General features: G+C 57.5%; 3 protein-coding genes across 5 annotated transcripts in view; 2 read left to right on the forward strand and 1 right to left on the reverse strand.

The window, feature by feature from the left end:
• Positions 1 to 3,880, forward strand: part of PRR12 (proline rich 12) — a 29,348-nt gene extending 25,468 nt beyond the window's left edge. The window contains exons 10-14 of the mRNA XM_061139845.1: positions 601 to 726; positions 818 to 915; positions 2,268 to 2,414; positions 2,603 to 2,698; positions 2,898 to 3,880. Of these exons, the coding sequence (XP_060995828.1) occupies positions 601 to 726; positions 818 to 915; positions 2,268 to 2,414; positions 2,603 to 2,698; positions 2,898 to 3,044 (614 nt within the window). The 3' untranslated portion in view covers positions 3,045 to 3,880. The remainder of the gene's footprint in view (positions 1 to 600; positions 727 to 817; positions 916 to 2,267; positions 2,415 to 2,602; positions 2,699 to 2,897) is intronic.
• A 4,016-nt stretch (positions 3,881 to 7,896) lies between these two features.
• RRAS (RAS related) lies at positions 7,897 to 11,651 on the reverse strand. The gene is made up of 6 exons (XM_061139846.1): positions 11,458 to 11,651; positions 9,557 to 9,644; positions 9,344 to 9,446; positions 9,159 to 9,267; positions 8,286 to 8,404; positions 7,897 to 8,204 (listed from the first exon to the last, which is right to left on the reverse strand). The coding sequence occupies exons 1-6, from the start codon at positions 11,608 to 11,610 to the stop codon at positions 8,120 to 8,122; spliced, it is 657 nt and encodes a 218-aa protein (XP_060995829.1). The 5' UTR covers positions 11,611 to 11,651; the 3' UTR covers positions 7,897 to 8,119.
• Positions 11,652 to 13,426: 1,775 nt separating this feature from the next.
• SCAF1 (SR-related CTD associated factor 1) lies at positions 13,427 to 26,779 on the forward strand. Of its 3 annotated transcripts, none has more exons than XM_061139852.1 (11): positions 13,427 to 13,485; positions 16,164 to 16,277; positions 16,523 to 16,580; positions 17,271 to 17,365; positions 17,678 to 17,778; positions 17,864 to 17,979; positions 20,854 to 23,643; positions 24,193 to 24,275; positions 24,477 to 24,695; positions 25,975 to 26,103; positions 26,354 to 26,779. In XM_061139852.1, the coding sequence occupies exons 2-11, from the start codon at positions 16,170 to 16,172 to the stop codon at positions 26,543 to 26,545; spliced, it is 3,891 nt and encodes a 1,296-aa protein (XP_060995835.1). In that variant the 5' UTR covers positions 13,427 to 13,485; positions 16,164 to 16,169; the 3' UTR covers positions 26,546 to 26,779. The 3 variants fall into 3 exon arrangements, with proteins under 3 accessions (XP_060995835.1, XP_060995833.1, XP_060995836.1); XM_061139850.1 differs by having other exon boundaries at positions 13,485 to 13,502; XM_061139853.1 differs by lacking the exon at positions 13,427 to 13,485 and adding an exon at positions 13,494 to 13,502 and having other exon boundaries at positions 16,141 to 16,277.
• Positions 26,780 to 27,525: the final 746 nt, after the last annotated feature.

The raw sequence follows: 27,525 nt of genomic DNA on the forward strand, positions 1-27,525 counted from the left end.
TCCTGCCCCTCATTCTCTGTACCTGTCCCTCCAGTCCCATCCCTGGCTTGTTCTTTCCCACCTGTTCCATTGTCCTGGCCTCTCGTCTCCCCCTCTGATCCATCAGCATGGCCTCGGAGAGGTTGCTCTCCAATTACCTTCACCCCTCCCTGCTCACAGCTTTCTCCCATGGCTCCCTAGGACCCCTCCCTAAAAAAGCCCCTGCCCTTTCCACTTCATCTTGGAGGCCCCGCATGGTCTGGCCTACACTAACCTTTGCAGTCTCAGTTCCCACCTCCTCCCTCAACCTTGCCTTTTGTGATCTGATCTCTCGGACTTGATTCACCGGTTTGGAATCCAATTCTGCTGCTGCTTTAGACTTTACAGAAACTTCGCAGAACTGGTCAAACACAGAGGTCACTAACCTGAAATTCTCTTTCTGATCTCTGAAGGTTCGGTGCTTGTGTGACCTTTAATAGCCTTCCCTGACTTGCCAGGCTGAGCTCATGATGGTACCTGTGATTCATCTTTAGAGTTTATTGTCTTGGTATTGGAGAGTCTTCCCTCAGCGGACTCAGAAGTTGAAATAATGAATCCACGTCTCCTTTTTTTTCCCCCCAGAGCGGGCAGTACCTGGGCGTCTGCTGAAGACCCGGGCGATGCGGGAAATGTACCGGAGCTACGTGGAGATGCTGGTGAGCACGGCACTTGACCCAGACATGATCCAGGCCCTGGAGGACACGCATGGTAAGTGGACCCAGACCCTCAAGCCCTGCTTTCCTCCCACTCTGTATCGTCGTGGGGCTAAGCTCTTCTGATGTCCCTCCTCCCCTTTTAGACGAGCTGTACCTCCCGCCCATGCGGAAGATTGATGGCCTCCTGAATGAGCACAAGAAAAAAGTCCTGAAGCGGCTGTCGCTGAGCCCAGCCCTACAGGTGTTTGGGGGGCTGGGCAAGTGGTATCTGGGACCTGGAGCTCAGGCCCAGAGGAGACAGGTGCACGTCAGCCACTGTGCTCCTTCCCAGAGCTTTGGGCCCTGGAGGGGGCGATCGTTGGAAGGCTCAGGCTTGGCCAGGAGGATAGTGGAAGGCTGAGCTGTTGCATGTGGATCTCTGGGCCCAGCATCCACGCCCACCCAAGTGGAGGCAAGCTGGATGATGGCCTGGAGGGGTCATTGTCTAGGTCTGGGCTGGGCTGCTGGGCAGGCCCAGCAGAGCATGGTTATGGAGTTCAAATTTGGGGACAAAAGGTGAACTAGGGCCTGGACCCAGGGCTTGCTGGGGCAGAGTGTGAGCAGATTCTGATGGCTTCTCTTGTCAACATAATTCAGGCCCTTTGAATCTCAGGCTCGAGCATGAAGTTGTCTATGTAATTTCCCTTCTGGGATGGGATGTTAGGGTGGCTCCGGAAATTCTGGGAGATAACACTAATCTGGCTCTGAGAATTCTGATGGGGATGTTAGTGTAGTGCTGAGAATTGGGGTGTAAAATATCAGGACAGCTTAGAATTCTGCCATGGAATGTTAGTCTGGCCCTGAAGGTTCGTGGTGGGGGATGTTAGTCTAGTTCTGAGAATTCTAGGATGGAGTTTAGGCCAGCTGTAAAAATTCTTATTGATATATTAGCCTGACTGTGAAAACATGGGGTAAAAGGTAATCTGGTTCAGAAACTCTGGGTGGGATGTCAGGGTGACTCTTGAGAAGCCTGGGGTTGAATATTCGTCTGGCTCTGGAAGACAGGGCTGGGCGTTATGCTAGGATTAGAAATTCCACTGTAATGGGAATTCCTGTGGTCCAGTGTTTAAGACTCCACACTTTCACTAATTAGGGCACAGGTACAATCCCTGGTCAGGGAACTAAGATATTGTAAGTCTTCTTGGCATGCCCCCCTCTCAAAAAAAAAAAAAAAAAAATTACATGGTAGAACATTAGGGTAGGTCTGAGCATTATGGGATGGAATATCAGTCTGGTTGTATAATTCTGGGTGGATGTTAGAGATTCTGGGTTTCAGGCCAACTCAGAATTTTGAGTAGGACATGCAAATGACTAGAAGCTTGGGTGGGATGTTAGCTGTCTTGGAGAGGCCTGGGTTGGGCCACAGAGTACACGATAAGGGTCACCAGCCTGGCCTAGGTTTCTACTGTCCTTGGAGGAAACCGAGATGCTCGGTGTCTTTTCTGATCGGTGGTTTTCTGGGTGAAACCCAGGCATCAGAATCTTGAGAGGTGGGTGGGTCTGGGGTGGGCGTGTCCAGGGAGGTCCCCCTGACCCACCCCCGGATTTCTGCAGGACGCCCTGCACACGTACCCCCAGCTGCAAGTGGAGCAAAGTGGAGAGGGCTCCCCCGAGGAGGGGGCCGTGCGGCTGCGGCCAGCCGGGGAACCCTACAATCGCAAGACGCTCAGCAAGCTCAAGAGGAGCGTGGTCCGAGCCCAGGTGCGATGGGTAACAGGAGAGGTGGGGCCTGGACGGGAAGGTGGGGAGACGGGGGCGGGGCCTGAAGTGGAGGTGTGTGGGTCAGGGGCGGGGTCTGGGAGTGGGGCGGGGTCATGGGCGGGGCGTGGAAGGAGGGGCTTCCTCTTGCTGGACAGGGTGGCTGAGGCTTCTCCACTCCACTTGCCCAGGAGTTCAAGGTTGAACTGGACAAATCGGGATACTACACGCTCTACCACTCACTCCACCACTATAAGTACCACACCTTCCTGCGCTGCCGGGACCAGGTGAGCCCATGCACGCCCCGCACGCATCACTCTGGGATTCTGCCCATCACAGGCTCCTGGCTGGACTCTGGCAGTCCAGGTCCCCGACCCGTCTTCCCTCAGACCCAGGAGTCCAACTCCCAGCCCCCTTCTCCCTGAGACACTGATCCCGAGGCCCCCAGCCCCCTCCCACCCCAGATTTCCGTTTAATCCCCTGCAGACCCTGGCCATCGAGGGCGGCGCGGAGGACCTGGGCCAGGAGGAGGTAGTCCAGCAGTGCATGCGGAATCAGCCGTGGCTGGAACAGCTCTTTGACTCCTTCAGCGACCTGCTGGCCCAAGCACAGGCCCACAGCCGCTGCGGGTGACCCCACCCTGGCCTGGCGGGGGAACCACCTCCTCCTTGAACCAAGAATGGGGACAGAACTGTGCCCTCAGGAGTTAACCCCTGGGCCCCGTCACTGGGGAAGGGGGGGGGTCATTGGTCAGGGTGTGTCCGTGCTGCCCCCAGAGGGCAGAGTTCGAAGTTCGACTCCCCCCCACCTCCCAAGCCCTCTCTACTCCTTCCCCTTTCCCCCCACTGTCGGTGTACAGAGAAATTATTTATATATATGTATAAATGTCTATTTAGTAACGGTTTCCCTCCCCCACCTTGCCCTGATCCCCCCTCCATGGCCATAGCCCCAGCCCCCTCCACCTTGTACATAATGTATAGGAAAAGTCTATGTATGGTTGAGGGGGGCGGGGCGGCTTCAGAGAGCTGGGGGACCCCTTTCCCCCTCCCCGCAAGCCTTCCCTCACAGGCCAAGATCTTTGCTAAAGGCCATTCCCTCCCCAGGGCATTTGGCATCGGGTGGGAGGGGGAAAAGCATCTTGTTAATTATTTTTAATCTTATTTATTGTACATACCTGGGGCGGGGGTCTGGGGAGGTGGAGGGGGGAGAAGGGTCCCCTCCCTTTGCCCCTCCCACTCCTTTTCTACTGCGATTTGTCTGTGTCTGCCCCCTCCACCCCCATCCCCTTGTCATCTGGATGTGGTTCTATTTTTTATCGGTCTCTTCTCTTCTCCCTCTCTCTAACCCCTCTGCTCCCATCTCCCCACCACCCTTTGTCTCTTGCTCTTTCTTGGGCTTCTGTACAACTCAACTTGTATACACTGTGTACACACAACCAGCCAAACGAAAACCCAACGGCAAACACTTTATCGGCCGGCTGAAGTGCCTCTGTCCTGCGGCGTGGCAGGGCTGGGGGGTGGGGCCTGGGGAGCGGGTGGCTTGGGCAGAGAGTCTGGAATCTGGAATGCGGCTTTTCTGGAGCCCTGGAAGGTGGTTGAGCTGGGGTCACTGTTTTCCATTATGTCTTGCTGTGTAACAAATTAGCCCACCCCAAAACTTAATAACTTGAAAACAACAAACATTTATATCGTAGGGTGTCTGAGCTCAGGAATTTGGGAGCTAGTTAGTTGGGTGGTATTCGGGTCAGCCGTGAGGGTGCATCCCTCATGGGTTTGACGGGGGATGAAGGATCTGCTCTAAGGTGGCTCACTCACGTGGCTGTTGGCTGGAGGCCTCAGTTGCTTGTCATGTGGACTGTGCCATAGGATGGCTTAAGAGTCTTCCAGACGTGACAGCTGGCTTCCCCCAGAGTGCGTGATTGGAAGGAGAGATCAAGGAGGAGGCCACTAGATCTTTACGTCCTAACCTCAGACACTGTACTCCACTGCTTCTGCCACACTGTTCATTAGAGGAGGGTCATTAAGCCCAGCACACACTCAAGGAGGGGAGTCAAGCTCTACTTTGTGAAGGGAAAAGTATAAGAATTTGGCGGTGTCATCTTTAAACCAGTCCAGGCCGTGATGGGTGTCAGGAATTAACCAGCTTCCTCTTGGCTCCCTGAGGTAGACTTGAGGGTTCTCATACGTGAGGTAGGGTTCCAGGGCGGGTTGGCATTTTAGAGGTCAGCCTGCAGAGTTGAATGTGAATTCCTGTATTCTCATGCCTTCCTGGAGACCTCAAAGAGCTGGTAGAGATGTAGACTCTTGGGTTCTTTCTCAGCCCTGAGTCAGAACCCATTTTTAAAATAAAATCCTGAGAGGATTCTAATATGCATTGAAGTTTGAGGAACAATGTTCTAGAATAAGAGGGTTAACAATTTGGAGGTCAACTGGTGTCTACTAGAACCCAGCCTATAAGGTAGTGAGTAAGCCATTGTTCTAGATCTTGGATGCATCCTCGAAAGGAGAACATTGGTATTCTAAAACTCTGGAGTCAGTGTTGAGAGTGGCTGGTCAGTGGGTAGAGGTCCAACCAGAAGTATAACGTGGATATTTAGCATTCTAGATTCTCTTCCAGGTGAAACTGAGGAAGAACTCCTCTTCTAGAACCTTGGATATTGGCTAGATCATAAACAATGTGGTCAATTCTAGAGCCCTAGTTTTACAGAATAGAGGACTGCTAGTAACACTGAGGACCATGACAGCGTGAATGCTGTTTACTTTCTAGAATCATGGAATTAAGATGAGTCATTAGTGTCCTTGAACTCTGACCTATAGCACATGCGTGCAGCCTCTGCAAGGGAGTGTCACATTTCTCAGTTCTGGGCTGCTGATGTCAAATTGGGACCAAAGGTCCCTGGACTGTCCCAGGGTAGAATTTGGAAGAAATGTTCAGAAGGTGAACTGCAGAGGCAGTATCATCCCTCTGGGGACAGAGTTACCTTGTGGTTGGCCTTCAGAATTCAACTGCCCAAATTCATATATCAGCTCCAGCACTGAGCAGCTTTGTTACTGTAAAATGGGCTTCTGTCAAGACAAAGGAAAACTTTTTGAAGCTCTGTTCAGTGCATAGCAAGAGACACTGAGAGGTTTGGTTGTGGTCCAAGAGATGGTGAAAAGGGAGGAGAGGCAGAGAACTACAAAGATGGATAAAGAGGGACAGTAAAACCCCCAAGAGATTTGAAATCACTGACAAGCCCAGGGGAGGGCAGGAACCAGAGACAGGCACACAGTTAACCTAGGCAGATGCCAACTGGGCCAGCCCAGCCTCTTTGCTGTTGTCTGATGAGCTTTGGGATGGTAGTGGCTGCAAACTTTCCAAAAATGGCCTGCCAGTTGTCATGTGGGTTTTGTATCTGTGCCTTTTTTAGGGGCAAGCAAGTAGCTTTCGTCACTTTCTCGGAGTGCATCTTGGTCTTCTGAGAAACGAGGTGTCCCAGCCAGAACTTAACCCCAGTAGACAACACAGGAAAGACTGAGGCCTTCTGCTAGCGGCGAGTCAGTGGTAGGAGCCGGAGGGAGAGGAGTTAGCAGGGGTCCCCCTGGTTCCTGTTGAGAGGAGCTCGCCCCTGGCTGGGGCTTAGGTGGAGCTGTCAGATCTTAAATGAAACATCCCCCTGTCCCACAGGGGAGGCCTTTGCTGAACAGAGGTTCTTCTGGGGGAGTGGACACTGGGGAAGGGAGGGGAAACACAGCACAATACATCTGAGCCACTCTTATTCCCAGGGCGGAAGGTTGAACCCAGGCCAGGGATTCTGTGATAATGAAACCCGGAAAGGGATCTTTAGCTAATCATTGTCCTAATCTGGAATACAGAGGGACCTTCATGCTTCTAAGACTGGAGAACTCCATCATCGTTCCTGAGCGTGGAGTACCTCCCAGGTGCTGCTTTCATCCTCTGAGTGCAGATTTGGTTCCTAAAGGCCTGTGGCCGTGGGAAGTAACTGCAGTCTCCCCCACTTTGCAGATGTGAAAACAGGAGCACTTGCCCAAAGGCACTTGCCTAGGAGGGTCAGCACCGGATTGGAACCCAGGCAGCCTGCTGCCAGGGGCCACGTGGGGTCATCGTCCACCCCAGAACTGGGAAGCAGGTTCTGGGGTGGGTGCGAAGGGAGCCTTTGGGGATCAGGGCCCAGAAATTCTGTTGAGATTTAGCCCATGTGGGGGTGGGGGGAAGAGATCATTGACTGTTAACGATAGTCGGGTGGGGACCAAAGTTCCTGGAGACACGGACATCTTGGTTGAGATTTCTGGTTTGGTGTGTTGGAGTTCAAAGATGGTCTGTCTGGGACTTCTCTGGAGGTGCAGTGGCTAAGGCTGTGTTCTTAGTGCACAGGCCCTGGGTTTGATCCCTGGTCTGGGAACTAGATCCCATGCCAAAACTAAGACTTGGTGCAGCAAAATAAGGAAATATTTTTTTTAAAAAAGATGCCCTGTCTGATGGGCCTGGGCAATGGTGGAGTGGTGTTCTCTGGTTTTGGCTCTAGTCTTCTGAGTTAGCAGCTGCAGTACAGAATTGGGGGTCCTGATCCCCAAACCGTTGTCACCTTAAGATGCCCTACACTTCAGTCCCACCCCCCACCCCAGGGGAGAGGCTGGCAGGAGGGGTACCTCCACACCAGCCTCCAGTGGAATTCAAGGTTGAGACTCGGATGTCAGCCCAACTGAAGGCTTTCTGGAACTGAGAACCTGCTCCTTAAACACCTGCCCACCTGTCCCTTCTCACCTCTGCAGCCAAACCGCCTTTCTCAATACACATTGGAGGTGGGAGGCAGGTGGGCACAGTTCGCAGCAGTTGCTGCCTGTCTCCAAGGTCTTGGAACCTCCTAGAACACCACCTCTGTCTGACAGACCTTTCTGCAGTAATGAGAATATTGTGTGTGTGCCCTGCCCACGGCGGTGGGGGTGGGGTGTGGGGTGCGGGTAGTAGCCACTAAGTCACACGTGTGAATACTGAACTTTTGAATGCGGCTGTGTGACTCAGGCACTGAGTTTTTACATTGAAGTTAATTTAAATAGCCACATGTAGCTTCCGGCTACCAGACTGAAAAATGCAGTTCTAGAACGTTCCAGAAAAAAAAGTTTTTTTATTTACCCCCCCCCCCCCGCCCCCCGCCACCGCCACCAGCTCCTCCCTGCCTGCCTGTGGGAATCTTAGTTCTCTGACCAGGGATCCCTGCCTTGGAAGGCAAAGTCTTAACCACTAGACTGCCAGGGAAGTCCCCGCTCAAACATTAATCCTCATCTCAACAAAATGCCCAGTGAGACAGAAAAGGGTGGAATCTGTTAGGAGAGGACGTGGGGGTCAGACGGCCGGCTCAGCTTGTCCCTGCCCTGAGCAAAGGGTCTTAGATCCGATGGTTCTCGCTGGAGCTAGGCTTTAGTGAGTGTGCACAGGCCTTGAGTTCACCCGGTCCCTTTTATAAAAAAAAAAAACAAAAAACACCTTCTTGGCAGTGACGTTTATTTCTCTGGGGAGGGGAGTTATATACAGCAGTGACCCGGGTGCCCGGGAGCCCTCACCCTGGGGCTCGGGTGGGGGAAGGCAGCGGTGACAGAAGGCACAGCGTGTGATGGCCCCCAGGGGGGAGGCCAGGAATCGCGGGTGGGGGTGTAGTGTGTCCTGGGAGACCCAGATGGGGAAGGGTGCTTGGCGAGAGCAGCTGGTCCCTACAGGAGGACACAGGGGCAGCCTCTGGCCTTCTTCCTGGGGGCGCTGGGCGGGGAGGGCGGGAGCTCTTGTTCCTGGTACTTCCTGTGGGAAGAGGCTGGTGAGTTTGGGTGCAGTGGGGGGCTTAGGGGACGAGGAGGATCACGGGAAGGGGGCTCAGCTCACCGGACGGCCCGCACCAGCTGCTCGAAGGCCTCATCCACATTGAGGCGCAGCTTGGCGGAAGCTTCGAAGTAGGCCACGTGGTGGGAGGCACTGAAGGTGGAGGCTTCAGATCGGGGGACCTGGGAGGGGGGCGGATGGGATACGGAGGAGTCAGGTGCCTGCAGTCAAGGCTGGTCCCAGCCGGGGTTGGGGGGAGGCAGAAAGATACACTGTGCGCTCTAACTGGGGTAACGTACTGCGGAGGCTCAAGTGAAGAGGAAAAGGACCGGGGTGATCACAACGGAGGAGCCCAAGGGGCTGGGTGCCATGTAAGTAGGGAGTCAGAGAAGGTGCCGCAGACCTTCCTGAGTTGTCGGGCAGAGAAAAGTCAGGGTGTTCCCGGCAGAGGCCCAAGCAAAGCTCCAAGGCCTTAATTGAAAAGATGAGTTCTGTGTGTAAATCACAGTCTGTGTGTATAGGGAAATGGTGAGAACGGAGGAAGGAAAGAAGAGGACCATAGGGGTGAGCATCAAGGGCCAGGTGGCCAAGCTGGGGTGTGAGCAGAGGGGCAGCTGGAGCAGGAGGTTGACTGGAGGGGAGAAATCCAGAGGAGGCTGAAGCCAGGCTCCAGGTGGGAGCAAGAGGAGGGGATAGGACGGAACAATGCTGGGGCTGGTGGACCCTGGGGGAGGCACCCTTTTTCCCATTCAACCACCTCTCCTGAGAACTCCCATGTGGGCAACGCTGGGGACTCAGAAGCTATGGCTAGTGGGGTGCGTGGCTGCAGACCGAGGGAGTCAGAGGTGGATGTTGATGTGAGGAGCCTCAAGAGGTGTGCCAGAAGGAGCCTCCCAGACAGATGGGGTCGGGGTCGGGGGTAGGGGGATCCCAGACCTGGCGCTGTGTTTCCAGATCTGCCTTGTTGCCAACCAACACGATGGGGAAGTCGTCTCGGTCCTTGACTCGAAGGATCTGTGTGAAAAGCTTGCCCACTTCGTTGAAACTGCAGATGAAGCCAGAGGTCCAGCCAGCTGCTCTCTCCCCGCACCCCCTCCCTTCCCCCATCCCATCACTCTCACCTCTGCCTGTCATTAATGGCAAACACCAGCAGGAAGCCGTGGCCTGCACGCATGTACTGTTCCCGCATGGCACCAAATTCCTCCTGGCCAGCGGTGTCCAGGACTGCAGAGAGAGAGAGAAGGGTCTCCAAGGGGACGAGGGTCCCACCAGCCACCCCCACAAGCCCTCAGCCCTGCCACCCTTCCCCCCACCATCGCTCCTGCAGTCCTCACTGTCTAGCCGGGCTGGCACGCCATCCACAGTGCAGATCTTCGTGTAGGAGTCTTCAATAGTGGGGTCGTAGTCAGACACGAAGTAGGACTGGTGGGACGGGGAGAGGACCTCGTTATTGCGGCATCCCAGCAAAGGTGATGTAGCCTGGCCTCTGAGCCCTGACTTTCCCTGCCTCCTTCCTTCGGGGTGTCTTCCCCTCCCTGAGTCTGTCTCTCTTTCTCTGGGTCTCTGTGCCTTCCCATTGCCTTCCCCAGACTCTTCGCTCTGTCTCCTGCTCCTCTCTGTTTTTCTGGTATAAAGTACATTCCTGGCATCGTCATTACATCCTGGTTGTGTGGCACTGGACGAATCACTTCCCTTCTAAATCAGTTCCCCTCTCTGAACCTCCCTTTTATTATTTGAAAAATGAGGATAAAAATAGCTGTAGGCTTAACCCAGGGTTTGTGAGATTCAGGGAAAACCCCTGTTCAGTATTTAACACATCACTTGGGCATAGTAGGTGCTTGGTTATTGGGAGTTGTTGCTGTGCAGATTATCTGCCTGTCTAGCTCTCTCTTCTACTTTTTCTCTTCCCTCTCCCCCTTCCTCCTCCCTCTGCCCCTTCTCCTCCTCCTCCTCGGGCAGTGTCTCCTCCCAAGGGAAGGTCCCGGTTCCAATCCGGCAGCGGAGAAGCTGCCCCGCCCGCAGGCCGGCCCCTCCCTTCCTGCCCGGTCCCGCCCGCCTCCAGCCAGGCTTTGGGCCAGTTTTGGGTCTGCCCCTGGGTGCAAGGGGCCCAGGGCTGGGGCCTTTCTCTACACAGACAGGGGCTCCCAGGCAGGTGCTGGCAGGGGTCTCTTGGTGGGAGAGCTCTGCGGTAGCATCGCAGTAGCAGACAGACACCTTTCTCGGGTTTCTCTGAGGTGGGAGGGTTTCCCTTGGCAATGGGGTGGAAGTTTCCCACGCAGAGGTGGGTTTTCAGGAGAGAAGTGATGACCTGGCATCTGGGGGTCTGCAGGCTGCATTCTGCCTGTTAGAGGGGTGTTTGGTGAGGGAGGGATCTAGCCCTAGGGGACTGAGGGGTGTGTCTGCAAAGGGGAAGCTCAGTGGTGAGAACTGGGGGCTGAGCTCAGGAGCATCTGGGAGATTTGCCCTAGAATATAGAGTCTAGAGAGTCCTAAAGACCCTGGAGACGCATTTAAGATATCAGAGACACTCTCAAGGAGCAGGTCTCTCTGGGGGTGTCAGGAATCTGGGGGATTCCTCCATGGAGATGATTTGAGGACTAGCCAGATTTTCAAAGAGGGACTCGGGGAATCGGAGTGGAGGACGACTCAAGATGGAGAAGTGGTTGGTTTTCCTTGGGGAAGACTGGCGGGGGGAGGGTCTCGGTCTGGGGGGATGGGGAATTCCCAGAATTTGGGATCTTAGAGTTCTCTGGAACGGCCAGAGGGCAGAATCTGACTGGGGGAATCTCAGGGGCATTCTCCTAGTTAGGTTCTGGGTGGCTCAGAGGGGAAGCTGGGATCTGGGATTTGGAGGAGATGGGGCTCAGGGTGGGGGGGAGGTGGCACCTGGGAGGGTGGGGGCCCGTGAGAGTGCTTAGGGTCTGGATGGGGTGACTTCTGGATTTAGGGTGCTCCCAGGAGGCACCCAGGGCCAGATCAGCAGGGAAGCGGGGTTCTGAGTACTAGGGATGGGGTGGTGGGTCTCAGGACGCAAGTATAGGAGGAATGTCCCTCGTGTGTGTGGGGGGTGGAGGCCCCGAGGGGCTCAGAGTCACATCTGAGGGCATTTCTTTTAAGATTAGAAGGCCTCATAGAAGGGGCTGAGTGATGGATCGAGGGGAAACCGGAGCTCTGGGATCCTGCAAAGGGCTCAGTTCTAGGTCCCGGGGGCACCCCCCCGGGTGAGGGCCCTCTACCTGGATGAACTGGATGGTCAGCGCGCTCTTGCCCACGCCGCCGCCGCCCACGACCACCAGCTTGTGTGTCTCGCTGGGTGGGGGGTCCCCGGGTCCCGGCACCCCGCCCCGGGGCCGCCCCCGCCCTGTCCCGGACGCCGCCCCGCTGCTCATGTCGCCACCGCTGCCTCTGCCGCCGCTACCGCCTAGGGGGGAACCGGGCGGGGCGTAGGGGCGGGCCAAGCTAATAAGGCTACTGCATAATCATGAGCTCCAGCGAGAAGGGCTTGTGTCTCCGGACACTTAAGGAGGAGGCAAGGCCTGGGAAAAGGAGGAGCTATGCTAATAAGGGTAGGCGACCGGCGTTCGCCAAGAAGGGGAATTCCAAGTGGAGCGGGAGAATGCTAATAGAGAGCTGTGCTCACCCGGAGCGGCGCCACGCGCTCTCTGCTGGCTGGCCGCCTGGGGGCGGAGCTATGCTAATAAAGGCCTCATTCTCTCGGCGGACGGGTTGAGAAGATCGTTCGGGGTGGGGCTATGCAAATGAGAAACCAGGGATGCAGTTTCTTAGGACGCCATCCCCGAGGCCTTGTTCTAGTAGGCGGAGCTCAAGTACTCGCGCGCGGCCGTATATAGGCGCGCTTCGAGAAAGGAGCAAGTTTTGAAGGGAAGCTCAGCCTCCGACTTGGGATCCTAGCCAAGCTCCCGACCCGGATGTCTGGGCTGGATGCTGGAGGCTCCGCCCGCTAAGGGACCCAGGCTTCCGGTCCCTGCTGTCCCAGCCAAGCGGAAGACAGACTGGGAGGGAAGATGGGGCCCTGGAGGGGGACAGCGGCTAGCTGGGCAGGGAGGGGCCGTGAGATCACTGCATTCCTAATTCATGAGCCAGCTCGCTCAAGCCGGGATGCCTGGGTTATGAACGGTCTAGGGTCAAGATTTCTGGGTCTTGAGAGAGGAGAAAGCTGAGACCCCAGGGTCTCTAGGAGGGAAACCCAGACCCCTGAGTCCCTAGGAGAGAATAGGGCTGAAGGTTTGAACTCCTGGACCCTTGGAAGGAGGGGGCCAGGGCGTCCTTACTACTAGGTTAGGTAAAGGAGAGAGCTGAGAACCCAGACTCTTGGATTCAGTGGTTGCAGGGGCTAGGGACCGAAAGTCCTGGACCCGAGGGACTTAGTGAACCCGAACACCTGTGTTAGTGTAAGGTATTTGCTTGAGACCAGGAATGGTCTATGGAAGACCAGAGGGTCTGACTCACTCGTTGCGACCCCATGGACTGTAGATTCATGGACTGTAGGCTCCTCTGTCCACGGGGATTCTCCAGGCAAGAATACTGGACGGGGTTGCCATGCCCTCCTCCAGGGAATCTTCCCAACCCAGGGATCGAACACAGGTCTCCCGCATTGCAGGCGGATTCTTTACCGGCTGAACCACAGTCCCATGAGGAGGGAAATATGAGTTCGGATACTCTGCTCTGAGTGAGAGGAGTTTGGGCTTTTCTGTTCTAAATGAGGAAGAGGCTGTAGGGTCGGGCTCCGAGGTTCTAAATTTAGCGAGGACTTGGTATCGGGATTCGGGGATCCCTAGAATGTAGGCGGGGCATCTTCCTACCAGTCCTGCATTTTTTTTCCCTACGGCACACTCCGTGGAACTACAAGTCCCTTGCATCTGTCAGGCTGACCGCTCTTTACGTCACTTCCTTTTCCGCCGCTCTTTCCGCGCGCGTGCAGGGCACTATGGGGCCTAATCGCGGGCTACTGCAACCCCGCCCACTTCACCCCTCATCCTCTCGCTGTCCCCGCGCGGCAAAGGCGACGCGCGGACTACGCCTCCCGGCGTGCGTTGCGCGCACCCTGCCCATGTGTCCCGTTGGCTGCTGGGAAACTGAGTCCGAAGCCTTCTCACCAGCCTTCGCCGCACCGTGCTCGGTACTTGAAGTCCCGGCAAGCTCGGCGGCGCTTTAGCTCCACCCCTCTCCTCCCTCTGCTCGCGAGCCCCGCCCCATCCCGCCCCGCCCCGCGCCGGGGCCGGAGCCGCAGCCCGAGCGGCGGGGTAAGATGGCGGCGGAGGTCCGGGCAGCGGGGCTCGGGCCTATTGGGGTGGGCGGGGCGGAGTCGGGTCGCTAGTTGTCCAGGGGTCCTCCCGGCACGCCGCAGGGCCTGGAGGGCTTGGCTGGGTGATCTCGGGCCTGGTAGCGGCGGCAGAAGCTGGCGCCCAGAGAGGGGCCTTCTGAAGGCCCCGGGACGAATCTGTGGTGCCGGGGGGCATCTACGGGGCGTCCCCGAGAGGACTTGGGGAGTCAACAGGGCCTGGACTGAGACTGAAGCTTGCCTTCCATCATATAGCTGCCTTGGGTCATTTCTGTGGGCACTGTTGAGCGTCTTTATGAGCTGACCGGAGGCTAGGGTCTGTTTAGAGGGTTCTGGGGCCATCTTGAGATCTTGTGATATGTCCCAGGGGTTAAAGAGATCTACAAGAGCTGGGGAGTATTTGCAGAGCCAACTATAGGGCCTGGGCTATGTCTGTTAGCGCTGGGAAGTGTGTGCACGGGCTGACCTGAGGATGCGGCTCACCTACATGGGTAGGGGCCATTTAGGTGGGCCTGGAAGAACTCTTTCAGGACTAGGAAGTCTTTTATAGTCACCCAGAGGAGCAGGATGTACCCACTAAGGGAAGGAGACAAATACTGGGATGTGCTGAGAGAGGCGTGGATGGGTCTCCAGCTGTCTGAGGAGTGTCTAGTCTGGGTGATAGAAGGCTTGGGGCAGTTAGAAAGACCTGGAACCATCTAGGTGGCTTTGAGTGTGACTGCAGGAGTGCAATCTCTATGCCTGGAGCAAATATGAATGCCTTTGGGGACCCGATAATTGCCTGGAAAATAAGACAAAATTTGGAAAATTTGCTGGGCTGTATTGTACTTGCCCTTTCGAAAGTAATTGAAATGCAAAATGTTGAAAAATTATGCATGGCCCTGGAGCTACAGAGAGAGTTAAAATTAGTCCACACTGGTCTGGGAAAGTCCATAGGATCATCTAGAGTCATCTATTGGCAGTGCTTCTCAAACTCTTTTGACCTTGATCTACAGTGAGAAATACATTTTTCATTGAGACCCAGGGTACACCGTCATACGAATTTAGTACTCAAGTCCCATTAATAATATTTCCATTTACTTGTGCTGTATGGTGAAGAAGCTTGTGTGTTTGATTTGCTTTGATGACAAGCTATTTGTGAAGCACTCAATTGCTACCAAGTTCGGGAAACTGATCTAGAGTGACCAAGCAGTGTCTGCAGAGGCTTTTCAGGTCTTAAAAGATGTAAGGAGCCCAGGGTGTGTCTGCAAAGCCTGAGGCATATCTAAATACACAAGGGAGGATCTTTATACCACAGGGGTTTTGAGGCTATGTAGGTCTGTAGTCAGCTCGTCTTGATTAAGCATCTCTTACCTCTTACGCGACAGACACTGCCCTACCGCGTACATAGTGTGTGCTCTCCCCCTTCGCCCCCCCCCCCCCCCCCCCCAGAGATGCTGGAGAGCAGCTCCAGGGCTGGGAACTGTCCAGGGGGGCTGATCGGGATGAAAGGTGTCTATGGGAGTTAGGGAAGGAGGTGCAAGCTCCTAGAGAGCTGGGAGGCGGCACAAGAGCTCTTTGAAAATCTGGTATGAGGCCGACCAGGACCGAGGTTTCTTTGTTTTGCACGTATGCAACCAGCGGTGTGGGGGGACCACAGTAAGGGAAACCTGGGCATTAAAGGCTAATGATAATTATTGTTACTCTGTGTAGAGGGCTTGGGCTGTTAACACTATGTCAGGAGGCAGTCTCCTTTCTCTGAGTTAGAGTTTCCTATTGGACCCACTTGGAGTTAAGTGGATGGAGTTGGGGGTTAGAGGTTTTGAAGCTTTCTAGGACTGGATGCTGTTTTCAGAGTAGGAAATTTGATGGTTACGGGGAAACGTACAGTGAAATATTCACATTTTCTGAAGCCCTAATCAAGCCCGCCCCGCCCAGCAATCAGTCTGAAGAGTGATCTTTCAACCTCCACATGTAACCTAAGAATTTCTGTGACAACGCAAAGGCTTTAGCCACGCTTCCATCCAAGGGGCAGATAGGTGGTTGGAGGTTGCTCCCTGTGGTGTCTGGTGGACAGCATTCCTGAAATGCGTGTTTTCATTTTCAAGGTGGCGTACTGGTTTTGTAGATCATTGTATCCTAGTTCCACCTTCTATGTATAAATACATTCTGTCGGGTCCTTCACCATAGAGGAAAATCGATGCTTGAGGAAGTGGTGTGGTGTTTGAGGCACACGTGAGCACACTGGCACATATCTCAGTTTAGGAAAGGTGGGTTTCCGAGACTTCTGGACACAGTATTCAACATCACAGCTCGCCAGAAAAGAGTCTTGGCTCCTTTGGCATCTTAAAGTTTGGTTGTGAGGGAAGCTGTGGGAACTGGGGAGTGGGATGTGGACATAGATTGGGAAGGCCGCCCTCTGACAGAGGAGGCAACTGAAACTCAGACACATGAAGAGAGTTGCCCTCCAGGGTCTGCACTGGGCCTGGGGCTTACTTGCACCGGCCGGGGATGAGGTGGGGGTGGGGGGAGGAGCGGTGCTGAAGCAGATGCAGTGTTGGAGGCCACCAAGGCCTTCACATCCATCGTCTCCTTCCGCCACCTGACACTGTGTGCTGCCCACGGGCCTCTACTCCAGACTCTGCCCCGCTCCACCACCAGGTGACCATGGAGGAAGAAGATGAGTCTCGAGGGAAGACAGAAGAGTCAGGCGAGGATCGGGGCGACGGTCCGCCAGACAGAGACCCTACACTTTCTCCTCCTGCTTTTATCCTGGTGAGGCTGTCAGACGCCTGGGACTGAGGGAGGGAGGGGCGGGGAGCTCAGATTCCGGGGCCCTGACTCCTGGACCCCCCGGGGAGGAGGGTTGGGGGCCAGGACTCTTGGCCTGTCTGTAGGGTTTGAGTCTGGTTGTAGAGGTGTCTGGAATGGCTGTCTCTCAGCAGCAGAGCTTGTGACCTTTGGAATGCATCTCTGACTGCTCTTTCTTTCCACCTTCTTCCCCTTCACCTTTCCTTCAGCGGGCCATTCAGCAGGCTGTGGGGACTTCCCTGCAGGGGGATCTGCCAAATGATAAAGGTATGACGGTGTCTGGTTCCTCCGAGACTCCTGCCCCATCTCTGCCTTCTTCTTCCTACTCTCATTCACACACAATTTCCCGAGGTCTCCCGGGTGCCCCCACTGGTGCTGGCACAGGGAGTCCCAGATGGGTTGGACTCTGTGGCTGTCTTGGTGGGGCTCACTGTCTGGTGGAGGGGAGACACAGTCCCCACACAGAGGTAGCCCAAGGCAGCCCAGCTAGGCTAGTGTGGGGAGAGATGGAGTCTGGGAAGGCTTCAGTGAGGAAGTGACAGGTGACCTTGGTCTCTAAGGCCGTAGGAGCACTGTCTGGGGAAGAGGAAAGCCTGAGAGGCAGCAGGCATGCAACCCAGAGGCCACTGGACTGAGTTATGGGTCTTCGGGGCTGGCAGGCGAGGGTGTTGGCAGGAGAGCCCAGTAAAGACTGGGTCACCGCAAAGCTCAGAGGCCAGGCTGATCTGTCTGGACTTTGTTCCGGGGATGGCTGGGGGGACAAATTGGGTGAGAGAGTTGGGGCCTCCGAAGAGTGTTGGTGGGACCCAGGTTGGGAGATGGTGGGATGGAGGCCAGGCGAGTAGGCAGATGTTCTTGGTTCCCTTGTCAAGAGCTAGGCAATCTCTTTCTTCTCTGCTCTACAAGGTCTCTGCCTCTAGTCCCCTGTCTCCAGTCCCCCAATCCATCTCTCTCCAGATGGCTCTCGGTGTCATGGCCTTCGATGGAGGCGCTGCCGGAGCCCACGATCGGAGCCCCGTTCCCAGGAATCTGGGGGGACTGACACGGCTACTGTAAGTAATTAGACAGGGCTAGGTACCTGGCCTCCTGGGGCTGGGGCAGGAAGGTTGCTGGGGCCTGGGCCCCAGAGATGGGGCTGGGGACCCAGTCTCCTGGATCTGGGGTGATCAGGGGCAGTGTGGGAGTGTCTGAGGGCCTGGTCCCTTGGGTCCTAGAGGCAGTCAGGTTGAAGGAATTGGTTGGATCCTCATGTTTTTTTAGTGTCTCAGATGTCTGGGTTACTGAGAGGTTGGGGCCTGGGGAAATGGGATGTGTGGTCCTCACATGAGCAGGCACAAGGTGGAGCTCCTCCTGGCCTATTCCAGGTGTTGGACGTGGCTGCCGATGGCCTCCTTGCGGGGCTGGTGAGCATCCTGGATCCCCCAGACACCTGGGTTCCTAGCCACATGGACCTGCGGCCTGGCGAGTGAGTATCTGGGCTGCTGGACTGGGAGAGGCCCCAACATGGGGGTCGGACGCACCTCTGAGGCTCCCTCCTCCCTGTCTTGCAGAAGCGAGGACATGCTGGAGCTGGTGGCCGAGGTCCGAATTGGGGACAGGGATCCAGTCCCTCTGCCGGTACCCAGCCTGCTGCCCCGTCTCAGGGCCTGGAGGACAGGCAAAACGGGTATGTGGGGCCAGGGCCACCCTGGCAGGGGGTCAGCTGAGGCATTGAGGGAGCCTTAGCTGCTGTTGGTAGCAGTGGTAATGCTGTTTGTGTCATTTAGACAAAACCTGTACCGTAACGTCTTTTTCCTGCTAGACTTCAGGAAAGACTGTAAGCAGGCACATGTTGTAAATAAAGCTGAAACTGACATGAGAGCAGTGAGCGCATGTCCAGGGCTCTGCGTATCGGTGTAGCTGTGTTAGGAATTCGGCTCTCTGAGATGGGGGCTTCTCAGGCGCCGACTCCAGGAGGAGAAAAGTCTGAAAGAGGGAACGTTCTTCCTCGAAGTGGCACAGGCAATTGCTTCGTGGTGGTCCTGGGCCCCAGGACCTTGAGTTTTTGTCTTCCGAGGTGGGCACCTGTCTGAGGGAGTGTCTGCTTGCGGCCCCACACACGGTGCGGGCTGAGCGCTGAGCACTGTAAAGCGGGGTCTGCCAGCTCGGGGCGTCTGAGTCCCCACGGGGGGTTTGTTAACCCACGGGTGGCCTGGCTCAGGGACGTGTGTGCGTGCCCAGTTGTTTCAGTCGTGTCCGACTCTTTGCAGCCCTATGGACTGCAGCCCGCCAGGCTCCTCTGTCCATGGGATTCTCCAGGCAAGAATCCTAGAATGGTTTGTCATGCCCTCTTCCAGGGGATCTTCCTGACCCAGGGGTCAAACCCACGTCTCCTGAGTCTCCTGCACTGCAGGTGGATTCTGTACCCACTGAGCCACCGGGGAATTCTGACTAATTCCCCGGTTTTGCTGCCGCTGGTCCCTGGTGCCCTGATGAGAACCCTGGGTTTAGACTTCCCTTCTGCGTGTACATACTTACCGGGAGCGGTGGGGAGGAGAGGAAGGCAGGGCAGTGGGTCAGCTGTGAGCAACTGTTCGGCCAGAGGCTCGCACACCCTGTGAAGCAGGTCACGTTTTCTTTGTCTCTTTTTTCCCTCACATATGCAAGGTGACTTCCTTATCCACTAGACTCTGGGAGCATGGTGCTGGGGGCCCATCAGACTCTTGGGGGCCCTGAGGGGTCTTTTCATTTCTTGTATTATTTTTAAAAAGTTTATTCATTTAGGCCACACCACTCGGCTTGCACTGTCAGTTCCCTAGCCAAGGGTTGAATCCCAGGCCTTGACAGTGAAAGCCCAGAATCCTAAGACCTGGAGCCATAGGGGATAAGTAAACAAGTGGGCAGACACTGTTACCTTATTTACTTATTTTCAGTCAGACCTTATTTACTAAACAGATGGTGGGTGGGATTTGGCCCCTGGGCCTTAAGTGATAGCCATAGGTGTGTCTGGATCCCAATAGCTGTCTTCAATAGGACCCTGAGGTTATAATCTGTTGTGCTTTTTTTTTAAGGTTTATTTATTTTTTGCTGCACTGGGTCTTCATTGATGCACTCAGGCTTTTTCCTTAGTTGCAGTGAGCAGGGGCTACTCTCTAGTGGTGGTGTGTGGCCTTCTCATTGCGGTGACTTCTCTCGTTTCGGAGCACGGGTTCAGTAGCTATGGCACGTGGGCTTAGTTGCCCTGTGGCATGCATCAAACCCCTGTCCCCTGCGTTTGCAGGTGGATTCTTACCACCCAGACCACCAGGGAAGCCCATGGGCTTGTTTTTCTTATTTTAGGTGTTTTTTCGTCTTTATTTGGAATATGTTAAGAATGCAAGAAAAAGAAAAACTCACCTGTAGTCCTATTTTGCAAAAAAAAAACCCCAAAACTGTAAAGCAGCAGATGTTTGGTTCAATTTGCAGGCTTGGTTTTTGCCTGAGGTGGTTGTAATAACAGCTACGGTTGTCAGAGCTCCTGGCCAGAGAGTCCTTGAAGCAGAGATTTTTATCTCTTGTGCCGTTGTACTCTCAGTACCCCAAACTGCTCCTAATCGGCGATCAGAAAAAAGTGCTGAATGAATGAATAGACTCCCATTTCATAGATGAGGAAACTGAGGCAGACAGGGGTTGAGTCGCTTGCCTGTGGGCAGGTTGAGGTTGAGGGCTGGAGCCTGGGGTCCAGGTGGAAAGTGGCTCCTGGTGCTACCCTCTCAGCCCCGGGCTTCTCCAGCACTGTCTACGTGACCCTGCGAGGTCCCTGCTGGGGCAGGAGCCTGGCTGCTACGTGTGGTTGAGAAAGTGGCCTCTGAACTCTGATTTGTGTGTCTGAACCCTGGCCCCGTCACCTGGCCTGGGGGCAGCCCTGGTCACTTGGCTCTACACATGTGTAACTTGTGGTGTGGAGGCCGTGAAGTGCTTCAAAAGCAAGATCTCAGGAAGGCAGAGGAAATAAAAACGAAAGCCCGCTGCCTGGCGGGGTCAGTGATGTCTGAGTCCTGAGCAGATACTGCCCCGGGGATGGGGCTCATCAGACGGCCAGGGGCACACGAGGACTCAGCCTGTCGGGGCTCACCGGCTCTGCCACTTTGCACCTTCTCAGGCTCGTAGTAGGCCTTCTGTACAACGGGATGGATTCCCACAAGAGGGGCTTGACCCTGCAGGTGGCCCTAGGTTGGAAGCTGGCTCTCCAGTCCCCTTCCATGCCTCCTGTGGGAACGTCAGTGCTCTCGTTGGTCAGGGTGGTCTTGGGTCGCTGGCCTGCTTACCTCTCAGGATGTGAGAGGGCAGCCTCCAGGCATCACTGACGGAGCTTGCACCAGGATCTCAGGGGAGATTCTCTGGGTCACAGTACCTACAGCCTGGAGCTGTTAGGAGCATCCTCCGTGTTGACTGCATGAAGCACTGGGAGCAGTGAGGGCTGAGCGAGGGGGCCCAGCGGACAGGGTGCTGACTGCCTGCGGGCCCCTTGCCGCACCGGGACAGGCCCCTGACCCCCGCTGTCTCCACTCTTCCTTCGCAGTTTCTCCGCAGTCTCACTCTTCTCGACCCAACTGTGCCCGCCATCTCCTCACCTTGGGCACTGGAGACGGGGGCCCTGCCCCTCCCCCTGCTCCCTCCTCTGCATCCTCCTCCCCCTCCCCTTCGCCCTCCTCATCCTCCCCTTCCCCACCTCCTCCTCCACCACCCCCGGCCCCCCCAGCTCCTCCTGCACCCCGGTTCGATATCTACGACCCCTTCCACCCCACCGACGAGGCCTATTCCCCACCGCCTGCTCCGGAGCAGAAGTACGACCCCTTCGAGCCCACGGGCTCCAACCCCAGCTCATCGGCGGGAACCCCCTCACCCGAGGAGGAGGAAGAAGAAGAGGAGGAAGAGGAAGAAGAGGAGGAGGAGGGCCTGTCGCAGAGCATCAGCCGCATCTCTGAGACCCTGGCGGGCATCTACGACGACAACAGCCTGAGCCAGGACTTCCCAGGTGACGAGAGCCCAGGCCCCGACCCCCAGCCCTTGCAGCCGACTCCAGCCCCTGGCACACCGCCCCAGGCCGACTCCACCCGGGCCGACGGAGCCACCCGCCGGCGCGTCTTTGTAGTGGGGACCGAGGCAGAGGCCTGTCGGGAAGGCAAGGTCTCTGTGGAGGTGGTGACAGCTGGTGGAGCTGCCCTCCCGCCCCCTCTGCTGCCTCCGGGTGACTCGGAGATTGAGGAGGGCGAGATCGTCCAGCCCGAGGAGGAGCCCAGAATGGCGGTCTCCCTCTTCCGCGCCGGGGGCCGGGCAGCGCGGCCCCCACCCGCGGCCCCCGCTGCAGCCCAGCCCCCACCCCCGCCGCCCGCCCCCCGGGCCCCCGAGGGGGACGACTTCTTGTCTCTGCACGCGGAGTCCGACGGCGAGGGCGCCCTGCAGGTGGACCTGGGGGAGCCAGCCCCCGCGCCGCCCGCCGCCGACACGCGCTGGGGCGGCCTGGACCTGCGGCGCAAGATCCTGACCCAGCGGCGCGAGCGCTACCGCCAGCGATCACCCTCGCCAGCCGCGGCCCCCGCCCCCGCCGCCCCCACCGGCCCGCCCACCCGCAAGAAGTCCAGGCGGGAACGGAAGCGGAGTGGCGGCGAGGCCAAGGAGGCCGCCTCGTCCTCCTCCGGCGCGCAGCCCGCCCCGCCGGCCCCGGCCTCCCCCTGGGACTCTAAGAAGCACCGCTCGAGGGACCGCAAGCCCGGCTCCCACGCCTCATCGTCCACCCGCCGCCGCTCGCGGTCTCGTTCCACCCGCCACCGCTCGCGGAGCACCGACCGGCGCCGCGGGGGCAGCCGCAGGTCACGGTCCCGGGAGAAAAGGCGCCGGCGGCGGCGCTCGAACTCACCGCCTCCGGCCACCTCATCTTCCTCATCCTCCCGCCGCGAGCGGCACCGTGGCAAGCACCGTGATGGCGGTGGCAGCAAGAAGAAGAAGAAGCGGTCGCGGTCCCGGGGCGAGAAGCGTTCGGGGGACAGCGAGAAGGGCCCTGCCCCGGCGCAGCCGCCCTCCGGCTCCGCCTCCCTGGGCAGTGACCGCGACACCCGCCGGCGGGGGGCTGTCCCGCCCTCCATCCAGGACCTCACGGACCACGACCTCTTCGCCATCAAGCGGACCATCACCGTGGGCCGACCGGACAAGTCTGACGCCCGAGGCCCCTCCCCGGGCCCGGCCTCGTCCCCCAAGCGGGAGGTCCTGTACGACTCGGAAGGGCTGAGCGCGGAGGAGCGGGGCGGCAAGAGCAGCGAGAAGGACCGCCGGCGCTCGGGGGCGGCCTCCTCCTCCTCCTCCTCCCGAGAGAAGGGATCGCGGCGGAAGGCGCTGGACGGGGGGGACCGGGACCGGGAGAGGGACAGAGACAGGGACAGGTCGTCCAAGAAGGCCCGGCCCCCCAAGGAGTTGGCACCCTCCTCGGGGCCCCCGCCAAAGCCCCCGGTCAGCAGCGGCTCGGGCTCCTCGTCCTCCTCGTCCTCGTCGTCTTCCCGGAAGGTGAAGCTGCAGTCCAAGGTGGCGGTCCTGATCCGTGAGGGCGTCAGCAGCACCACACCCGCCAAGGAGGCCTCATCTGCCGGCCTGGGCTCCATCGGAGTCAAGTTCAGCCGAGACCGAGAGAGCCGCTCCCCCTTCCTCAAGCCAGACGAGCGGGCCCCTGCAGAGGTGGCCAAAGCAGCTCAGGGCAGCACCAAGCCCAAAAAGACCAAGGTCAAGGCCAAGGCTGGGGCCAAGAAAACCAAGGGGACCAAGGGAAAGACCAAGCCATCTAAGACCAGGAAAAAGATCCGCAGCGGGGGCAGCAGCGGCCCGGTGACGCTGAAGAAGTCCAAGGCGGATAGCTGCAGCCAGGCGGCGGGAGCCAAGGGGGCCGAGGAGACCTCCTGGTCCGGGGAAGAGCGGGCAGCCAAGGCCCCCAGCACCCCGCCCCCCAAGATAGCCCCTCCGCCCCCTGCACTGACGCCCGACTCACAGACTGTGGACAGCAGCTGCAAGACGCCCGAGGTCTCCTTCCTGCCAGAAGAGGCCGCTGAGGAGGCTGGGGTCCGAGGTGGGGCAGAGGAGGAGGAGGAGGAGGAAGAGGAGGAGGAGGAGGAAGAGGAGGAGGAGCAGCAGCCGGCCACCACCACGGCCACCAGCACAGCAGCCGCCGCCCCGAGCACCGCCCCGAGTGCGGGGTCCACAGCCGGTGACTCGGGGGCGGAGGACGGGCCTGCTCCCCGCGTCTCCCAGCTGCCCACCCTGCCCCCACCCATGCCCTGGAACCTGCCCGCGGGCGTGGACTGCACTACTAGCGGTGTCCTGGCCTGTGAGTGTCCCCCGGGGGCCCAGGGCAGGCAGGGGCAGACAGACGGGATCCGGGAGGAGAAGGTCGTATGGGGATGAGCTTGGAGGCAGCAGTGGCTGTGTAATGCCCAGCACCAGGAGGGCCTCAGGTGGGCGAGGGCCAGTCAGCATCTGTCCGGAAGACTCCATGACGTCTGGGTGCGCTGGAAGAGAACAGCAGGGGCAGCAGGCGGCTGGGCCGCTCCAGCACAGCCGGGAGGGCTGGGCTGTGGTCTAGGGTCTGCGTAGAGGCCGTCTGGAGTAGGCTTGGTGGAGGAACTGGGAAGAATGGGGAGAGCAGGGTCCCTTAGGGGACACCAGGAGTCTCTGCTAGACTGGGGAGTGGCCTGGAGTCCTGAGAACACACAGGCTGTGGGTGGGTTCTCTGCCTGAGGCCCCCTCCTCTTGGTTGGTCCTGAGCCGGAGATCTGCAGCCTGTCCTGGGAGCCGGGGTGGGAGCGAGGGGGCAGCAGTGGTTGGGGGAGGTTCATCCTCTCCTCTTGCATCAACTCCCAATCCCCACCTCCTGCAGTGACTGCACTTCTTTTCAAGATGGAAGAAGCCAATCTGGCGAGCCGAGCAAAGGCGCAGGAGCTGATCCAGGCCACCAACCAGGTGGGCTTCCCTGGGGAGGAGTCCCTGCTGCCCCCTCTCCTGTCCCCTGCTTCGGGTTAGGAGAGAACTACAGCAGGCTCTGGGGCAGGGTATCGGCTGGAAGAGGAGCCTGTTGCCTCTGGGACTGTTGGAAAATCAGGGTGGGAACAGGGGTACCAGTTCCGTCTTCCCTCCTGCTTATCCTCCAACCTTTCCCCACAGATCCTCAGCCACAGGAAGCCGCCCTCAAGTCTGGGAGTGACCCCAGCTCCTGTGCCCACCTCCCTGGGTCTGCCCCCTGGCCCCTCCAGCTACCTGCTGCCTGGCAGCCTCCCCCTGGGAGGCTGCGGCTCCACCCCTCCCACCCCCACTGGGCTGGCTGCAGCGTCTGACAAGAGAGAGGGCAGCAGCAGCTCCGAGGGACGTGGGGACACAGACAAGGTGAACTGGGCTTGGGAGAGGTGGGTTGATGGTGACAGTTCTACCAAGATCGCAGGCAGATACTGAGATGCAGGGGCCCGAGGAGAGCTGTGGACTGATGCCGGCAGATGAGGACTTAGATAAAAGGGAAGTCATTCAATTGTAAGGAAGGAAACTTGTCTTTGATTAGACTGGGTGGGAAAGGGGTGCTAGGCAGGTGTTTTAAGAGTTTCATATAGAGATGGGGTGGGGGTAGGGAGATAGATGGATATGGATATAAAGACACTCGTATTTATACATATACCTATTGCAGTCTGCCCCTTGGTTACCTGTCTTTCTTTCTCTGACCACAGTCTTTTTGTGTAAGCGGGGCACAGGGTGGTATACAAATGAAAAATGAAGTGTCTGTTGGTGGATGGAGGGAGGAAGAAAGGATACAGGGCAAGCAGGGGTTTTTTCTGCTGCTTTATCTGACTCCTAGGCCTTGGCTTGTGCACCTTTTTTTGGTCTGGATGCTGGTCACTTGTCTTGTCACCAGATGAAGGCGCTGTTCAGCCTTTCTGCAGCCCTTGTACGGTGCCAGAAGGCCGTCAGAATAAACCCTTGTATTATGGGCCCCGTGTGAAGGGAGATGGGCCACTGCTTTGATGGACACTTGTCTGTGGCCCGTCCATGGGCTGCAGGACAGGGACAGTGTGGGCTCTGTGTTGAGCAGCAGGTACCTGTTCCGCCAGCGAGGCTGCCCTGTTTGTTCCCTGCTGTTGTTGTCTCAGCACATCTGAGACGGAGGTGGGCCACAACCCCTTTCTCTTGGCCGCATCTCTAGAACCCACTCCTGTGGGGCTAAGGAGGCCTGAGGAGACGCCCTGGGGTGGCCATGGCTCCCCTAGCAGCTTGCCCGGCAGTTGGCATTCTTGTCTCCTGGGAGGTGCTGGCCCTGAAGTGTGAGGTGTCCTGCCCTCCCGGGCCTCATTTTGCTGCCCCCATCTCTCTGAGGCAGCAGGGAGCACCCGCCTGGCTCAGGTCTGTCTCCCTAATAGACTAAAGGGCAGTGGACACGTGGATCCTGGTCAGGGATGCCTGGGCCAGCCCAGGGTCCAGCCTGGAGGAAATGCTGGTGACACTGAGAGGCCCAGGCCTGGCTGGCTGGGGTACAGCAAGGGCAGACCTTCAGGAGGACTTCACCTCCAGGGGTCGCTGGGTGGTCAGGAAGTCTGAACCGGCAGGCCAGTGAGTGGAGGCAGAGTTGTGCAGAAACTCACCTGCTGTCCCTTCTTCCCACCCTGTCACCACCTCCCAGTATCTGAAGAAGCTGCACACACAGGAGCGGGCGGTGGAGGAGGTGAAGCTGGCCATCAAGCCGTATTATCAGAAGAAGGACATCACCAAGGAGGAGTACAAGGACATCCTGAGGAAGGCCGTCCACAAGGTGGGCCCAGAGGAGACAGATGCGCGGGGGTGGGCAGGGGGAGACGCGGAGAGTGGTGGGCGTGAGCGGACAGGCAGGCAGTCAGTGGGTCAGTCCGGAAGGTGAGAGGGAGATAGGATTTCCTCCAGCCTACCCAGGCCTGTTCTGGTGGCATCAGGGGACAAGTTCAGACGGCCTGGACCTGAGGGTGGGCCTCTCACCCTGGGGCCCTGGGGGCTGGTGGTGACTGCAGCTGCCCCTTGCCCCCCAGATCTGCCACAGCAAAAGTGGGGAGATCAACCCAGTGAAGGTGAGCAACCTGGTGCGCGCCTACGTCCAACGCTACCGCTACTTCCGCAAGCACGGCCGCAAGCCAGGGGACCCTCCGGGGCCTCCACGGCCACCCAAGGAGCCGGGACCCCCTGACAAAGGTGGCCCGGGCCTGCCCCTGCCCCCTCTCTGAGATTCTGGCCCCGCCCCTTTCTTCCTTCGCTGCCTCTCTGGAATTCTGGACGTATTTATGGCTCCGTCTCCCCATGTCCCTCCCCCATCAGTGGGATGATTCGGGGAGGGCTGCTGCGGGAAAGAGAGCCCCCTGCCCCGCCCCATGCCCATCTCCCTCGCCCCAGAGCCTGTGCCCAGCGCCCAGACCCCTTGTTCGTGCCCCTCCCTCAGTTTCATTAAAGATTTCATGAAATGTTATCCCTGAGCCCCATGATTTTTAGCCCTTCTCAGAGTCCAGTTTGGGGAAGTGTTGGGGAGGAGACTTGGCCCAAGTGAGAGGGTAGTTAGCGGGGAGGGTAGACGGTGTGACTTGGGGAATGGGCAGTCGTCACACCGCGCCTCTTCCTTCGTCTGTAAAGTGGGGGCTGTGAGGATTGGGAAAGACCCTCGGCAGGTTAAGCACTTGGAACCAGACCCAGGAGCTCCCCAGCTTGTTGCTCTTGACAGAGTGGTAGGGAGGGGAGGGCGGGGTCTCCACACCACCTGATCATTGTCTGCCCCGCTCAGGGCACCTGGGTGCTATCTGTCTACCTTGGAACTGCCCCAGAAACCTGATCTTTGTCCTCCATTCAGTTGGATTCTTTCTCCTGCTTCCCTGAGGCCGGGGTGATCTAACTGACTCCCCCGCGATGGAGGGAAACTGAAGCACAGCGCAGCAAGGGCCACACAGTAAGTCAGGCCTCTGTCAGCCCATGTTGTTTTTTTTTTAAAGTAGAATTCTATTTTTTTTTAAATAGAATTGTGTCACATGGGTTGATAGGACCTTGGAAAGGTGGGTTTTTTTTTAACTTTTTATTTTGTATTGGAGTATAGCCGATTAACAATGTTGTGGTAGTTTCAAGGGGGCAGCAGAGGGACTCAGCCATACATACACATGTATCTGTCCCCCGCCCAGTCCATCAGTTCCTATTACCCAGAACCAGGAGTGACGAGGCGAGG

This window comes from Dama dama, chromosome 4 (assembly GCF_033118175.1).
Source record: "Dama dama isolate Ldn47 chromosome 4, ASM3311817v1, whole genome shotgun sequence".
NCBI lineage: Eukaryota > Metazoa > Chordata > Mammalia > Artiodactyla > Cervidae > Dama > Dama dama.

Excerpts from the sequence above, each read along its gene's own strand:
- RRAS (XM_061139846.1), bottom strand. The coding sequence starts at position 11,610 with ATGAGCAGCGGGGCGGCGTCCGGGACAGGGCGGGGGCGGCCCCGGGGC. Across the intron at positions 9,645-11,457 it reads TGACCATCCAGTTCATCCAG|TCCTACTTCGTGTCTGACTA; the intron begins GTAGAGGGCCCT and ends CCGTCCCACCAG. Across the intron at positions 9,447-9,556 it reads CGTGCCAGCCCGGCTAGACA|TCCTGGACACCGCTGGCCAG; the intron begins GTGAGGACTGCA and ends CTCTCTCTGCAG.
- SCAF1 (XM_061139850.1), top strand. Across the intron at positions 16,581-17,270 it reads GGATCTGCCAAATGATAAAG|ATGGCTCTCGGTGTCATGGC; the intron begins GTATGACGGTGT and ends ATCTCTCTCCAG. Across the intron at positions 17,779-17,863 it reads ATGGACCTGCGGCCTGGCGA|AAGCGAGGACATGCTGGAGC; the intron begins GTGAGTATCTGG and ends CCTGTCTTGCAG.